Source organism: Mobula birostris, chromosome 6, assembly GCF_030028105.1.
Source record: "Mobula birostris isolate sMobBir1 chromosome 6, sMobBir1.hap1, whole genome shotgun sequence".
Classification (NCBI taxonomy): domain Eukaryota; kingdom Metazoa; phylum Chordata; class Chondrichthyes; order Myliobatiformes; family Myliobatidae; genus Mobula; species Mobula birostris.
The window spans coordinates 120337452-120355503 of NC_092375.1; the positions used below are offsets into that span (position 1 = coordinate 120337452).

General features: G+C 44.0%; 1 protein-coding gene across 2 annotated transcripts in view; it reads right to left on the reverse strand.

Annotated features, from left to right (window-relative positions):
* c6h21orf58 (chromosome 6 C21orf58 homolog) overlaps positions 1 to 18052 on the reverse strand; it is a 207370-nt gene that overhangs the window by 95754 nt on the left and 93564 nt on the right. For both annotated transcript variants that reach the window (XM_072261181.1, XM_072261179.1), the window contains exon 3: positions 328 to 388. In XM_072261181.1, coding sequence (XP_072117282.1) covers positions 328 to 388 — 61 coding nt within the window. The remainder of the gene's footprint in view (positions 1 to 327; positions 389 to 18052) is intronic.

Here is an 18052-nt window from a genome sequence, read left to right on the forward strand (position 1 = left end):
TTTCTAACTGAGATACAGAATGATTCCTTTGTACCTCAGGATTCTACAACCTCGGGAAGCTGTTTTCACTTGGTTGGTAAGGCTGTTCAAGGCTGAGACTGACAGAGTTTGGGACGTGAGGAGGATCGGGTGTCACGGCAATCATGGACTTCTGGCAAGGGTCATTCATGATTTTGGAGAATGTAGAAGAGGAACAGAAGCACTATGGCCTTCTCCCATTCCCATTTGTTCTGTCAATCAGTGACCTACTGCACAGTCCGTAAATCCAAACTCTGAATCCTTGACCCTCCTCCAGTCGCAGCTTATTTATTACCAACAGGCACTTACGTGCAGTGGATTCTGCTGTGTCTGAGTGGCCATCCAAGATTTCCCGTTCATTCTCCAGTTTCTGAAATCACAAACAAAGCAGAGTTAACCATGTACACCGAAGAGAAACTATTTCCCAATTGCTAATGGTTTGGCATGAGGCGTCACGGCAGTGTAGCAGTTAGCGCGATGTTATTACAGATCAGTGCACCAGAGTTCGGAGGTCGATTCCAGCAGCAAGTTGCTCATTGGCGGAGAAACTGAAGGAGCTGGACTTGGTGCGGATCATACTGCTGCTTGCATCAGAGAGGTGTCGGAGGAGTCGATGAGTGAAGGCGGTGATTGTCTTAGTCGCATTTCTTGTGATCGCAAGAACCTGTTGGACATTGTTAATGAGGAATACTGCAAGTCCGATTCACTAGTTTATTGGGGGACGGCAGGGGCAGACGGCATGGGAGCTGCGTGGCTACGGTTGTAGTGGGGACTAGGCCTCAAGCTGCAGAGTCACCTATTTGCAGCCACCCAGGAGAGAAGTGTCAGAGTTCGCGTGCTCCTCCGGAGGTGCTGTGGTTCAGCATCCAAGCTGGAGTTGGTGGTCGTGCCCCCAGTGTTTGCTCAGCAGAAGAAAAGCTCCTGCAACATTCATAGCTCAGGGTCTGAGACTATTTTTTTTGTGTGACTGTATTTTACCGAAATGGTGTATGTGCTATTTGTACCTTGTGTTGTGTGTGACTGTTGGTACTGAGTTTTGTACCTTGTGTTGTGTGTGACTGTTGGTACTGAGTTTTGTACCTTGTCCCCAGAGGAACGCTGTCTCATTTGGCTGTGTACGTGGGTATTCATGTGTGGCTGAATGACAATTAAACTTGAACTTGGATGTACTTATGCAATACTCATTGTGTATTACAGCGTGAAAGCAGACGCTCTGACCCAACCTGTCTATGATGCCCATCTGAGCCAGTCTCATTTGCCTGCACTCAGCTAATATCCCTCTAGACCCCTCCCTATCCAAATATCCCTGGCAGCTCATTCCACACACATACCACTCTATGTTTGAAAATATTGTCCCTCAGATCCCTTTAACATCTTTCCTCTTTCACCTTGACCTACATCCTCTACAATTTGATTCCCTTTCCCCAGGAAAAAGACTTTGAGCAGTCAATCTACCTATAATGTCATGCACCTCTACAGGGTTACCCCCCCAGTCTTCCATGCTCCAAGAAATAAAGTCCTATCCAACCTTTCCCGGTAGCTCAGGTCCTCGAGTCATGGCAACATTTCAATAAATATTCTTTGAACTCTTTCTAGGTTAATGACGTCCTTCCCATAAAAGGGTGACCAGAAATACACACAGTACTCCAAGCACAACATCACCAATGGCCTGTATGTCTGCAACAGTGTTCCAATGCTATCAAAGTTCAAATTTATTATCAAAGTACATATATGTCACTATATACAAACCTGACATTCATTTTCTTCTGGGCATACTCAACAAGTCTATAGAATAACCCAGCGCATCCGTTCTTCTCATTGTTACCGTTGGCAAGGAGGTACAGAAACCTGAAGGCACACACTCAGTGATTCAGGAACAGCCGGTTTCCTCTGTCATCCGATTTCCAAACAGACATTGAGCCCATGAACGCTACCTCACATTTTTATTATTTCTGTTTTTACATTATTTTTCAGATTTAACTATTTAAGATACATATATACTTACTGTAATTGATTTTTTTCTAATATTTAGCATGTGTTGCATTATACTGCTGCCACTAAGTTAACAAACTTCACAGCATATGCCGGTGATATTAAACCTGATTCTGATAACAGAATCAATGAAAGACAGCCCATCTGGGGCATTCAACTGGAGTGCAGAGGACAGCAAACTGGGCAGATAGGAAAACAAGAAACAATAATAATAAATAAATAAGCAACAAAAACCGAGAACATGAAACAAGGAGTCCTTGAAAGTGAGTCCATTGGTCGTGGGAACATTTCAATGATGAAGCAAGTGAAGTTGAGTGAAGTTATCACCTAAGAATAGCACCTGACTGAAGCTCAGTGTACCAAAAGCCTTCTTTACCAATGTCTGTGAGGACATTTCATCAACCTATGTACCAGCACTCTTTTCTAAAATACTCTCCAGGGTGCAATCATTCACAGTATAAGTCGCACCCTGGTTTGACTTCCCAAAATGCACACCTCACACATATCAGGATTGAAAGCCATTTGCCAGTCCTTGGCCCACTTACCTAGTTGATCAAGATATCTCAATAACGTTTGATAACTTTTATCATGACTACAATGAAACCTCCTTTATATGATCTGCAAAGTCACTAACAAGTATCATACACAATCTTACTGTGAGCTCTTATTTTCTGCTACATCCACAGCTTTTCCTTAATCAGGTTGTTTTGACACTAGCTTGAAGCATTCAATCAGGCTTGTTAGGCACAGCCTGCCCCTCACAAAGCCATGCGGACTAACTCTAATCACACACTGCTTCTCCAAATACTCCTAAGTCCTGTTTCTAAGAATCCTCTCCAATAGTTTGCCCACCACATGTGTAAGACTTACTGGTCTATAATTCGCAGGGTTATCCCTATTAACCTTCCTGAACAAAGGCATAACATTTACTGTCTTCCAATCTGCTGGCACTAAGCGAGTGAGGACATGAAGATCACTGCCAAAGGTGCAGCATCACTCCCTTGCTTCCTGTAGCAGGCTGGCATATATCAAGTTACCATTGAAACCTGAAGCCCCATATACCCTAGGGAGCTATTGAAAAGAGCAAGTCTCACCTTGTGTGAGTTTCACTTTGGAGCAGTGAGAGCAAGATCTATGCAAAAGCAGAAAATATTGAAAAGAGCAAGTCTCATTGCTCGTGAGCTTCCCTTCTGCCAATTAAAAGAACTGAGGTTTAAGCAGAGCAGGCATTGTGGTAGCGGCCATTATGTGAGTGGACAGAGCTAGTGTGGGGAATGAGGCTTTGGCGAGTAGGCCAAGGTCCTGTTAGCCACTTTGGATCAGCCACTGTGTGACTGGGTCAGTGTAGGAGTCCAAGGTCCGACGCTTTGGCAAGGAGGCACAGGTGAGTATCAGGTAAGAACAAAGGTTAACTGAAAAGATGCCAAATTACAATTAATTAAATTAAGTTGGAATGCAGGATCAGGTGATGTGATTAGATTAGATTATGAGGACACTCAGTCCTCGTTTATTGTCATTTAGAAATGCATGCATTAAAAAATGATACAATGTTCCTCCAGTGATACCACAAAAAAACCAGGACAAACCAAAGACTAACACTGACAAAACCACATAATTATAACATATAGTTACAGCAGTGCAAAACAATACCATAATTTGATGAAGAGCAGACCATGGGCCCATTAAAAAAAAGTCTCAAGTCCCGACCGACTCCGATAGTCCCCGATAGCAGGCGGCAAAAGGGAGAAATTCTCCCTGCCATAAACCTCCAAGCACCGACAACTGACAACTGCTGATGCATTGGAAGCACCCGACAGCTGACTCTGAGCTCGTCTGAAAACTTCGAGCCTCCAACCAGCCCCTCCGATACAGCCTCCCAAGCGCCATCCTCTGCCGAGCGCCTTCGACCTTGTCCCAGCCGCTGAAACAAGCAGAGCTGAGGATTCGGGGCCTTCTTCTCCGGAGATTCCGGTTACCACACAGTAGCAGCGGCAGCGAAGCGGGCATTTCAGAAGTTTCTCCAGATGTTCCTCTGTACTCTCACGCCTGTCTCCATCATATCAGAATTGTGCACGGTCCCCTACTTAACAAATACCGGTATCATTTCTGGAGTGGCCGCGTGCGCTGCGTCGCGCTGCCATCTTCTCCTCCCTCCTTTAGCTGTATGATGTTGAACTTGTGGACCCTGTTGTGGTTCCTGGTGACCACATCTGCAGCAGTTGTTGGCTGCTCGAGGAACTCAGGCTGAAAGTTGATGACCTGGAATCTGAGCTTCAAACACTGCAATGCATCAGGGTGGTGAGAGGTGTCACCTGGACACGGTTTTCATGAGGCAGTCACACTTCACTACTTCAAATTTGGTCAGTGGCCAAGGAGAAGAGGGTATGACTGCAAGTGGGAGATACAGGAGGGAGTGCTGGAGAAGCCACTGCCCTTGAGTGTGCCCAAATGGTCTGAGAATGTTGTTTCCTGTGAGGATGAGAGTGGGCTCTGTAGGAAGGATGAGCAACTGAACAGCTGCACTATGGTTCAGGGAGCTATTCAAGAGAGGGGGAAGAGAGAAGATAAATGTAGTTGTAATTGGAGATATAGTCAGGGGAATAAACACAATTTTCTATTGTAAGGATCAGGAGTCCCAAAGACTGTGGTATCTGCCGATGCCCAGGTTCAGTACCTCTCACCTGACCTGCAGAGGAACTTGGAGTGGAAGGGCAAAGGTCAAATTGTCATGGTCCATGTGAGTCCCAATGACATAGGAAGAACAAGGAAAGAGGCTCTTCTGGGGGAATTTGAACAGCTAGGGACCAAATTAAAACACAGGACTTAAAAGATTGTTACTTGGGCCAAGTGCAAATTGGCACGGGATTAATAAGATCAGAGAGCTAAGTGCTTGACTTAAAGATTGTTGTGGGAGAAGTGGATTTGAATACATGAGACATTTGGCACTAGTATTGTGAAGGAGAGAGCTGTTCCGATGGGATGGGCTCCATCTGAATCATGCTGGGACCAGGGTCCTGGTGAGTCACACAACCAGGGCTGTCAATAGGGCTTTAAAATAAATAGTAACAGGATGGGTTCACGTTTTTCTTGAATGCTTCTCTGATCTACAATAGAAAGATTGGGAAATCACTGGAGATGGGGCATGTGGGGAATCTAAATGTAGGTTCTGAGAGTGTAGAGATAGCTCCAGTCTGGGACCACACACTCCTAAAGAGATTCAGCCTAAAAAAAATTGACCAATCAGAACAAGGCCAATTCAAGCTAACCGATCAGGAATGGGCAATTCAAATCCAACCAATCAGGATCAAGTATTAAACCCCACCCATGCGCTGCTCACTTGAGAGGGTTTATAAGGAGGTGTCTCTAGGGGGACTGTCACTTGACTAATGTGTTCCTGAGGAAGACAGTTGTTTACTGTTGAAATGTTGCAATCATCATCTGTTGATACGTGACTGTTAAGGCTAAAGGATAGATTTGATAACCAGTCACAGAACTCCCCTTCGTACCCCATCCGTTATCTATCTATCTATCTATTTATTTATTTATTATCATTATTTTTTCTCTCTCTCCCTTTTCTCCCTCTGTCCCTCTCACTATACTCCTTGCCCGTCCTCTGGGCTTCCCCCTCCCCCTTTCTTTCTCCCTGGGCCTCCTGTCCTATGATCCTCTCATATCCCTTTTGCCAATCAATTGTCCAGCTCTTGGATCCATCCCTCCCCCTCCTGTCTTCTCCTATCATTTCAGATCTCCCCCTCCCCCTCCCACTTTCAAATCTCTTACTATCTCTTCTTTCAGTTAGTCCTGACGAAGGGTCTCGGCCTGAAACGTCGACCGTACCTCTTCCTAGAGATGCTGCCTGGCCTGCTGTGTTCACCAGCAACTTTTATGTGTGTTGCTTTCTATGTCCTTTGTATATCTCTTTGTAGAACACCTAAATTTAATATGAGAAATTATAAAAGTAATGTCATTGTGAATCTTATATCACCGCCTTTATATGAAGATCAATGTCAGTAGACATTGTGGGCATCACTGAGTCATGACTGAAAGATTATAATTGGGAGCTTAATGTCCACTTTTTATGGAAAGGTGAGGCAGGTGGGCAGAGGGGTTGGGTGGCTTTATTGATAAAAAATGAACTCAAATCCTTAGAGATTAGTGACATAGGATCAGAAGATGTCAAATCTTTGTCGGTAGAATTGAGATACTGCAAAGGTAAAATGACTCTGATGGGAATTATATATAGGCAGCTGAACTGTAGCCAGGATGTGGGGTACAAATTAAAATTGGATATTTAAAAGGCATGTAAAAAGGCCAATGTTACAATTGTCATGGAAGATTTCAATATACAGGTAGTTTGGGAAAATTAGGTTGGTGCTGGATCACGAGAAAGGATTTGCAGAATGCCTACGAGATGGCTTTTTAGAGCAGCTTGGTTGAGCCCACTAAGGAAAAGGCAATTTGTGAAATGAAGCAGATTTGATTAGGAAGCTTAAGGTAAAAGAACTCTTAGGAGACAGTGATCACAATGCGATAAAACTCACTGTGCAGTTTGAAAGGGAGAAGCTAAATTGGATCTATTGGTATTGCAGTTGAATAGAGATAATTAAAGAGGCATAAGAGGGGAGCTGGCCAAAGTTGAATGGAAGGGGACACTAGCAGGGTTGACAGCAGAACGGCAATAGCTGGCATTTCTGGGAGCAATTTGGAGGGTGCAGGATGTGTTCATCCCAAAGAAGAACAAGCATTCTAAAGGGAGGATGAGGCAACCATGGGCGACAAAGGAAATTAAAGGCAGCAAAGTAGTAAAACTGAGAGGGTATACAATATCGCAACAATTCGTGGGAAACAACAGAACTGGGAATTTTTTAAAAAAACAAAAGAAGGCAACAAAAAAAACAATAAGGAGAGAAAAGATGAAATAAGAAGGTAAATTAGTCAATAATATAAAAGGGGACCCCACAAGTTTTGTTTACAGAGTAAAAGAAAGTAAGACTGGACATTGGACTGCTGTGGAAGACACCAGCAGCATCTGAGAAATTCGAGAGTATGAGGGGGCAAAAGTGAGTGCATTAATTGTCAACAGTGAAAGTGTTTGGGAAACTGAGACATCTGAAAGTAGATGGGTAACCTGGAATAGATGGACTACGCCCCAGGGTTCTAAAAGAGGTAGTTAAAGAGATTGTGGAGGCACATTAATAGTGATCTTTCAAGAAGCACTAGATTCTGGAATGGTTCTGGAGGACTGGAAAATTGCAAATATTGCTCCACTCTTCAAGAAGGAAGGGATGCAAAAAGCAGGATAACTGGTTCAGCACAACATTGTGGGCCACAGGGCCTGTTCCTGTGTTGTAGTGTGTTATGTTTATGTATATTAGAATGGGGTTTAATATCACCGGCATATATGGTGGAATTTGTTACGGTAGTGACAGCAGTACAATGCAATACATGATAATTTAGAAAAAAAACTCGATTACAGTAAGTATATATGTATATTAAACAGTTAAATTAAAAATAGTATAAAAACAGAAATAATAAGCAGTGAGGTAGTGATCATGGGTTCAATGTCCATTTAGGAATGGGATGGCAGAGGGGAAGAAGCTGTTCCTGAGTAGCTGAGTGTGCGCCTCAGGCTCCGGTACCTCCTACCTGAGAAAAGGGCATGTCCTGGGTAGTGGGTGCTGCCTTTGAGACACCGCTCCCTGAAGATATCTTGGATTCCACGGAGGCTAGTACCCATGGCAGAGCCGAACAATTTTACAAGTTTCTGAAATGAGCTGCCAGCAGAAATGGCGGATGCAGTTCAATTTCTACATTGAAGAGCGGTTTAATTAAGTACATGGATGGGGGGGGTATGGTCCAGGTTCAAGTCAATGGGATGAGGCAGAATAATGGTTTGGCATGGACTAGATGGGCTGACGGGCCTTTTCCTGTGTTGTAGTGCCCTATGAATCCATTTTTTATTGCTCAATATAAAATCTGTTCCTCAAAAATGTTGAGTTTGAGTTATGAAATTTTGCACAGGAGAAATGACTTTGCAGTTTCAGTATCAACAGACTACATCAATAAACAATGCTGTTGAGAACAATTGAGGATTGGGAGCTGATAATGTAATTGGTGCCTCTGATATGGATCTAAAATGCTTCTTTTAAACATGCTTCTACCTTCAACAGTATGTGCTTACTTAGACAGCTTCTCAGGATTGTAGCACTTAACTTATATTCTTCCCTCTCATTCTGTCTTGCACCTTCTGCTTAATTTCATCTGTTCATTTCACCAGTCAATAACCTCTACAAGTCCTTTACTGTCTTCCCCAGCTTTCTATAACCTGCAGCTGAAGAAATGCCCAGAAGGTGACACACCCTGCAGTCACTGTTGTGGACATTAAGATCAGTCGTCCGGACGGTAAACCTACAGACGGCATTGGGCCCTGGATGCTGTTGCTTGGTTCTTTTGCAGATCAGCTGTCAGGGCTACTCGCGGACATTTCTAATCTCTTCCTGCTTCGGGCTGTAGCTCCTTCCTGCATTAAGAAGATCATCATCATCCCAGCACCTGAGGGAAAAACAAGATAATGTGCCTTCATGCCTACGACCCAGAGGCTCTGACATCTACCATCAAGAAGTGCTTTGAGAGGCTGGTCGTGGCTCACACTAACTCCAGCTTTACAAACAACCTCGACACGTGGCAACTTATCCACCGCAGGAGTTGGTCTGTGGCAGACGCCATCCCCTTGGTCTATACTCATCCCTGGGGCATCCACACAGTAAAGCAACTATGTCAGACTATTGTTAATTGATTACAAGTGTGCATTGAATACTATTATTCCAGGGAAACTCATCACCAAACTCCAGACTCTGGGAGTCAATGCCTCTCTCTGCAACTGGACGCTTGACATCCAGACCAATAGACCGCAATCAGTGAAGACAGGCAGCAACACCTCAACCACGATTATTCTGAACACCGGCACATCCCCAGCCCCTACTCTACTCTCTGTACACTCAGAGTCCACTCCAGCTCCACGTACAAGTTCACAGATTACATCCCACAGTCAGCCACATCTCAAATAGCGATGTCAGCATACAGGAAGGAGATGGAGAGCCTAGTAACATGGTGCCATGACAACAATTGCTCCCTCAATGTCAGTAAAAGAGCTAGTCATTAACTTCAGGAAGGGAGGTGGTACACATGCTCCTGTCTATATCAACGAAGAGCTGTTGAAGAGCTTCAAGTTCCCAGATGTAACCATCACCAACAGTTTGTCCTGGTCCAGACAAGTTGATGTCATGGTCAGGTAAGCTCACCAACACCTCTACTTTCTCAGGAGGCTAAAGAAATTCGGCATGTCCCCATCAACTCTTACCGATTTTTATTGATCTGCCATGGAAAACATTCTGTGTGGATTCACAACGGCTTGGTCTGGCAAGAAACTGCAGGGAGATGTGGACACAGCTCAGCACGTCACAGGGATCAACCTCACCTCTGTGAACTCTGTCTACAGTTCTCGCTGCCTCAGTAAAGCAGACAGCATAATCAAAGCCCCACCCAACGCAGGCATTCTCTCTTCTCCCAACTCCCACTGGGCAGAAGATAGCAAAGTCAGAAAGCCTGTACCAGCTAGCTGAAGGACAGCTTTTACATCCCTGTTATCAGACTTCTGAAGGGATCTCTTGTACAATAAGATGGACCTCACAATCTACCTTGTTACAATATTGCAATTTATCATTTACCTGCGTTGCACTCTTTTCTTTTTTTTAAATTTTATTTTTATTTGGATAAGGAATTCACAAGTATCATGCACTTTTTTCATATGTGTAACCTTTTCCATTTTTTATATGTATAAAACTATAATTATTTATACATTCTTAAGTACACATTGAGATGATATAAAAAGAAATCAGACACTTAAATAGATAATTATGTACAGTAGAAATTCTAATCTATTAGGCTAAGTAATAGTATTAATTGTTAAGGAAAATAGTAATAATAGTGGATTAGTAATAGTTTCCATATATCTCTTCTGGATCATTTCTTTCTGGTCCAAAATGTTGTGTGTAAGCCTATGTAACAACCATTATAGGTGTTTATATCCTAACTTGTTCATGCTTGCTCCTGCCCCCAAACATAATTATCCAATCCCTATGTACTTATTTACTTAATTTTATCAATTTTTATCCCTTACCCAAATCTTTTCCTTTAATTGTGTTAATTCTCTATTTTCCAAACAAAAAAAAGACAAAAACAGTAAACATTTAGACTAGGGGTGCTTACATTAGCAATATTACTGTGTTGATGAGAAGAGCAGTATAAATCATTAGGAGATTCATCTAAAGTCTGCTCGCATTGGGGTTATATATTCAATCCATTTATTCCAGATTTGATAAAATTTTTCTTTTTGAATTCTCAGAGAGTAAGTCATCTTTTCCATTTTAAATATGTCCAAGATAATTTCGTGCCAATCTTCTAATGTAGGTGGTATTGGATTTAGCCACTTTCTAGTGATTGATTTCTTACTTGCCGCTAAAAGGGCCTGCAGCAACTTTATGTCTTCCTTCTGTTCAAGAAACAATACATGCCCCAAATAGAGCATCTCAAAGTTCAGAGGTATCTGGGTCCTAAGTACCTTAACTAATGTTCTACGAATACCTTCCCAATATAGACTTAATTTAGGACAATCCCAGAAAATATGGAAATGATTTGCCTCCTTGGAGCTGCACCCTCTCCAACACGTCACGTTTGTATCTTTATATTTTTCCTGATATGGGGTCTTAAAGTATCTTATAATATTTTTCCAACAATGTTCTCTCCAAGTCAAAGGGTTAGTCGAAGACCACTGAAAGCTGTATATTTTCCTCCAAGCCTCCTCTGAAAGTACCAACCCCGCTTCTTTCTCCCACTTCTCTTTAATATACAATGTGTTTACATTTTTAGCATGGGAGAGTGCATTATATAATCGAGAAACTGATTTACTAGGTATTGAACCGCAAGCCGAATTCAGAATCTTGAAAAATTCTAATTCTACTGTTGATAGGTCTGTATATCTACAACTCTGGTTAACATAGTGTCATACTTGAAGGTACCTAAAAAAGTCATTGTGTTCTAGGCCATGTTTGTCCTGCAGGATTTGGAAACTTTGTAATACTCTTTTATGTATAAATGAGAGGTAGGTTGTAAGACCTTTCTTTATCCATAATTCAAATCTTTTATCTCCTCTGTTGGGAAGGAATTCGGAATCATATGCACACCATCTGAAGAGTTTTGCGTTGCACTCTTTTCAGTAGCTTTTATACTTTATTCTGCATTGTTCTCGTTTTATCTTGTTCTGCCTCAGTGCACTGTGTAATGACCTGATCTGTGTATGAACGATATGGGAGACTAGCTTTTCACTCACTAATAAACCAATACCAGAATGAAGTCAGAAGCTGAGAGATAGCCTCTTCACATCGGGGCTGCAGTCGTTTGGACCACAGGTGTAAGTGTGGACTCACTGTGCAGAACGAAGGGCAACGTCTGTCTGTCCTGTGCCATATCTAAATTCTGCTGCACTTTACACACAAACTTCAAACTCTAGTAAAGGATCTTTTAGCTGAAACTTTAGCTCTGTTTCTCTTTGCACAGATGATCCCTGACTAGTTCTTAATTCAGATTTCCAGGATCTGCTGTTTTTTTTTTTTGGAAGTGAAATTACTGCACAAAAGCGTGGCATATAGACTTGCACCACCTGAAGTGTGATGGTGTTGATAGTTTAGTTGTCAAAGCATTATGTAGTCCAGTCCACCAAATATTGACCAACAAAATCTGAGGAGGTTACTTTTCAAAAGAGGAACTTAAAATATTTTCTGCTGAAAATATATAGAGTTTGTTGTACTCTACCCCAACATTTCAATCTTTGGATATTGGGATCAAGAAATAGAGGAAGAACAAATATTCTAACATTTGAGGCAAGATAATGACATAGACTTTGAAGAAAAGGTGAATTAATTTATTTGAAAGAGGAGGGTGTCTTCTCAGGAACTGCTGTACCAGAAAATCCAGATTTTTAATCTTTGCTGAACTGCAGTCAGTTTTAATACAGCCCTTGGAATACACAGACCTTCACACTTTAATGAGACTGGAAGGGGACTGGGGGGAAGAGGAGGGGGACTGAGGAGGAGAGGAAGGGGAGGGGGAGAGGAAGGGGATTGGGGGAGAAGGGGACTGGGGGAAGAGGAGGGGGACTGGGGAGGAGAGGAAGGGGAGGGGGAGAGGAAGGGAATTGGGGGAGGAAGGGGACTGGGGAAGAGGAGGGGGACTGGGGAGGAGAGGAAGGGGACTGGTGGGGGGAAGAGGAAGGGGACTGGGGGGAGAGGAAAGGGACTGGGGGAGAGGAAGGGGACTGGGGAGAGAAAGGGGACTGGGGGGAGAAAGGGGACGGGGGGAGAGGAAGGGGACTGGGGGAAGAGGAGGGGGACTGGGAGGAGAGGAAGGGGACTGGGGGAGGAAGGGGATTGGGGGAGAGAAAGGGGACTGGGGGGAGAGGAAAGGGACGTGTGGGTAAGGAAGGGGAGGGGGAGAGGAAGGGGACTGGGGGAGAGGAAAGGGACTTGGGGGAGAGGAAAGGGACTGGGGTGGGGGAGGAAGGGGAGGGGGGGAGGAAGGGGACTGGGGGAGAGGAAAGGGACTTGGGGGAAGGGGAAGGGGACTGGTGCAGGGACAGAAAGGGGAGGGTGGAGGAAGGGGACTGGGGGGAGAGGAAGGGGAGGGGGAGGAAGGGGACTGGGGGGAGGGGAAAGGGACTGGGGGAGAGGAAGGGGACTGGTGCGGGGGAGGAAGGGGAGGGGGAGAGGAAGGGGACTGGTGGGGGAGGAAGGGGACTGGGGAGAGAGGAAAGGGACTGGTGGGGGGAGAGGAAGCAGACTGGGGGAGAGGAAAGGGACTGGTGGGGTGAGGAAAGGGACTGGTGCGGGGGAGAGGAAGGGGAGGGGGAAGAGGAAAGGGACTGGTGTGGGGGAGGAAGGGGGGAGGAAGTTGGAGGAGAGGAAGGGGTCTGGGTGAGAGGAAAGTGACTTGGGGGGGGAGGAAGGGGAAGGGGAGGGGGGAGAGGAAGGGACGGGGAGAGGAAAGGGACTGGTGGGGGGAGAGGAAGGGGACTGGGGACTGGGGGGGAGAGGAAGGGGTTTTGGGCTCGGACTTGGGGAGGAGAGAAGAAGAGACCGGAGACTCGGGCTCAGACTGCCGAGGAGAGAAGGAAGAAGACACTGGGGACGTGGGCTCAGATGGGAGGAGAGAAGGGAGGAGTCTCTGGGGACACGGGCTCGGACTGGGGGAGGAGGGAGGGAGGAGACACTGGAGACTTGGGATTGGACTTGGACTGGACGGGGGGAGGAGAAAAGGAAGGAGACATCGGGGACTTAGACAAAAAGAAACCAAAAAGAGTCTAGAGGCTTAAAAGAGATGACTAGGCCGATCGTACAAGCCATGACTTGCATGCAGTTCCAAGAAGCAATTTGAAGTTAAGTGAAGAAGAGATTTGCCAGGCTTAGAGGTGTGAACTACATGCGAGGTCAGAAAAACTTGAGCTGTTTTCTCTGGAGCATCAGAGGCTGGGAGGGAATCTGAAGGGAACTCATAAGGTTGTGAGAGGCACAGATAAGGTAGACATTAGAATCATTTTTCTCAGGATCTAAACATCAAGTGCTAGAGGGCATGCATTTGAAGTGAGAGGGGGAAAGTTTCAGGGAAATGTGTGGCCAAGTTTTATTTTACATAAAGAGTGGTGGGTGCCCAGAACAGGCTGCCTGGAGAAGTGTGGAAACATATGACAGGGGTGGTTAGACAGATATACGAATATGCTGGGATAGAGGATGTGTGCCCTATACAGACAGATGAGAATTAGTTTGATTCAGCATTGTGTGTGGCACAGACATCATGGAATGAAGGGCCTATTCATGCCCTTCCATGTTCCACATTCTAACCATCAGTGTAGTCATGGAGAAAGACTTCAGGGCCCTAAACTGCTTTCTCTTCACTCTTCTTGTATAATTTATATACAAGTTATATTCTATATGTTGCCCGTACCTATGTACATGCCTGAGATGCTGCCATAAGCAAGTTATTTATTGTACCTCACTTTACCTGTGTAAACGACAATTAACCCGACTTGAGTCCGTACAGGAGCTTTAGGTCCCACACCACCATGGTCAGAAACAGTTACTACCCTTCAACCAGCGTAGGTAACTTCATTCACCTCAACAAAGAACTGACTCCACAACCTATGGACTGATTTTGGAGGACTCTACAACTCGTGTTCTCAGTATTTACTTATTTATATTTATTATCTGCAGTTTGTCACCTTTTGCACATTGGCTCCTTGTGTGTAGTTTCTCATTGACTCTATTGTATTTCTTTTCTACTGTGAATGCCTGTAAGAAAATGAATCTCAAGGTAGTATATGGTGACATATATGTACTTTGATGATAAACTTACGTTGATATTTGAACTTTGAAACAGGCAAAGGTTGATTTTAATAGTGTAAGGAAGAAGGTGGATTGTAGATTGGGAGCAACTGCTCGAGGGGAACACCACACCTGACAACTTGAGACATTTGAAAGTGAGGTAATAAAAGTTTAGTATCAGCATGTGCCTGTAATGGTAAGAGGCAGAAATTAAATGTTCAGGAAACATTTGTTTATTGAAGACATGAGGGTGCGATGGAAGTGCTATATTAGGTATAGAAAACTGGTGTTGACTAAGTTTTTCTGAGGTTTATTGGTATGTAGGAGGAAACATAACATATTAGGAGAGCAAAAAAGGAACTGCAAATTGACCTTGGCAAGGAGAATTTAGGAGATCATGACACCTTTTAATGATACAGTCAGTCACCATTTTATTAGATACACCAGCTCATTAATGCAAATATATAATCAGTCAATCATGTGGCAGTAATTCAATGCATAAAAGCATGCAGACACGGTCAAGAGATTCAGTTCTTCAGACCAATCATCAGAATGGGGAAGCAATGTGATCTAACTGACTTTGACCATGGAATGATTGCTGGTGCCAGATGGGATCGTTCGAGTATCTGATGATCTCCTGGGATTTTCACACACTACAGTCTCTAGTGTTTATAGAGAATGGTGCGAGAAACAAAAAGCATCCAGTGAGTGGCAGTTCTGTGGGCAAAATGCCTTGTTAATGAGAGAGGTCAGAGGAGAATGGCCAGATTGGTTCAAACTGACAGGAAGGCAACAGTAACTCAAAATAACCAGATACTTAGCAGTGCAGAAGAGCATCCCTAAACACACAACACGTCAAACCTTGAACCTTGCAGCAGCAGAAGACCATGGACATGCATTCGACAGCCACTTTATTAGTTACAGGAGCTACCTAATAAAGTGGCCCCTGAGTGTATATTAGAAGCAAGAAAGCAGTGGAGGAAAGAATCAGAACCAAAGGGGTAATGTACATGTGGAGCCAGGGGACATGAGCAAGATCCTAAAAGAACCAAGGAAAAAGGTATGGAGGATGGCAAATTAAGGGAGGGGTATGCTGATATTTTTGTGCATTACTGAATCAAGAGGAGGCAGTGTTAGAAATATTAGAGCATATTAGGCTAGATAAATCACCAGGGCCCAATGGGACCTATCCCAGGATGCCGAAGAAAGCAAGGGAGAAGATCGTAGGGGCTTTGCCAAAGATTTCTGTAACTTTGTTAGCGATGGGTAACTGGAGGATGGGTAATGTTGTCTCCTTGTTTACAAAGACAGTAGGGATAAGGCTGGAAATGACAGGCTTGAAAACTTGGAATCTCAGTGGTAGGAAAATTATTGGAGAAGATTCCAAGGGGTGGGATTTGTGTTCATAAGAACATAAGAAATAGCAGCAGGAGTATTCCATCTGGCCCGTTGAGCCTGCTCCACCATTCAGTAAGATCCTGGCTGATCTGACCATGGACTCGTCTCCACCTAACTGCCTTTTCCCCATAATCCTTAATTCCCCTACCATGCAAAAATCTATCCAACCTTGTCTTAAATATATTCACTGAGGTAGCCTCCACTGCTTCATTGGGCAAAGAGTTCCACAGATTCACCACTCTCTGGGAAAAGCAGATCCTCCCCATCTCCATCTCCATCTCCATCTCCATCCTAAACCTACACCCCTGAATCTTGAGGCTATGACCCCTAGTTCTGGTCTCACCTACCAGTGGAAACACCGTTCACTGAGAAAGGTGAGGAGTCAGTATGGTTTTGTGAAGGGACGATCATGTCTCATAAATCTGATCATTGAATTTTTTAAAGAGGTAACTAAAAACTGATGAAGGAAGAAGAGCAGACACAGTTTACACAGACTTCAGTAACGTTTTTGATGGTAGGCTGTTTCTGATGATACAGCATATAAGAGGCAATCAGACAAGTACTTTGACAAAAAAGCATATGGCCCTAATGCAGGGAAGTGAGCCTTGTGCATATAGATAAGGACGAGGTTGGCTGAGAGTGTTATGTTTTGTAACATCAAAACATTAAGTTAATTCAAAGGAAGACACGGGAGTCCAAGAATTCAAGTCTAACTTGATGTTTACTTTAAGCGAGGTTTGTGCGTATTCTGTGGTAGCGTGATGACGTATGCAATTCATGTGTTTATACATATTAACTTGTAATGAATTATTTAAACAAATAAGAATGCTTAATTAACCAATGTATACAAGATTATTCAAATATTAAATACACAACAGAAAGAACCCATTTCTGTGCTGTGCAAATCTATTATTCTATTTCATTCCTATTCCGTCATGTGGGACCATAGCCTCCTTCATTGTCTTGATGAGGCCATACTCAGGTTGGAGAAGCGACACCTTATATTCCATCTGGGTAGCCTCCAACCTGATGGCATGAACATCGATTTCTTGAACTTCCATTTAATTTCTCGCCCCTCCCACTTCTTTCTTTTTCCATTCTCTGTTCTGGCTCCCCTCTTACTCCTTCTCTTCTCTTCATATGCCCATCACCTTCCTCTGGTTCCCCTCCTCCTTCCCATTCTCCCATGGTCCACTTGCCTCTCCTGGCAAACTCCTTCTTTAGCCCTTTACCTTCTTTACCTATCACCTCTCTGGTGTTCTTCCTCCTTCCCTTCCTCTGATGGCGCACCCTCCTCTCCTATCACACTCCTCCTTTTTCAGTCCTCTTCCACCTACCACCTCCCCAACTTTTTTACTTCATTCCCCCTCTCCCCTTCTCACCAACCTTCCCCTCACATGGTGTCACCTATCACCTTCTCTCCTGTCCCCTGCAGACAGAAACAGGTGAATTGATTATGGGGAGCAAGGACATGGCAGACCAATTGAATAATTACTTTGGTTCTGTCTTCACTAAGGAGGACATAAATAATCTTCCAGAAATAGTAGGGGACAGAGGGTCCAGTGAGATGGAGGAACTGAGCGAAATACATGTTAGTAGGGAAGTGGTGTTAGGTAAATTGAAGGGATTGAAGGCAGATAAATCCCCAGGGCCAGATGGTCTGCATCCTAGAGTGCTTAAGGAAGTAGCCCAAGAAATAGTGGATGCATTAGTGATAATTTTTCAAAACTCGTTAGATTCTGGACTAGTTCCTGAGGATTGGAGGGTGGCTAATGTAACTCCACTTTTTAAAAAAGGAGGGAGAGAGAAACTGGGGAATTATAGACCGGTTAGCCTAACGTCGGTGGTGGGGAAACTGCTGGAGTCAGTTATCAAGGATGTGATAACAGCACATTTGGAAAGCGGTGAAATGATCGGACAAAGTCAGCATGGACTTGTGAAAGGAAAATCATGTCTGACGAATCTCATAGAATTTTTTGAGAATGTAACTAGTAGAATGGATAGGGGAGAACCAGTGGATGTGGTATATTTGGATTTTCAGAAGGCTTTTGACAAGGTCCCACACAGGAGATTAGTGTGCAAACTTAAAGCACACGGTATTGGGGGTAAGGTATTGGTGTGGGTGGAGAGTTGGTTAGCAGACAGGAAGCAAAGAGTGGGAATAAACGGGACCTTTTCAGAATGGCAGGTGGTGACTAGTGGGGTACCGCAAG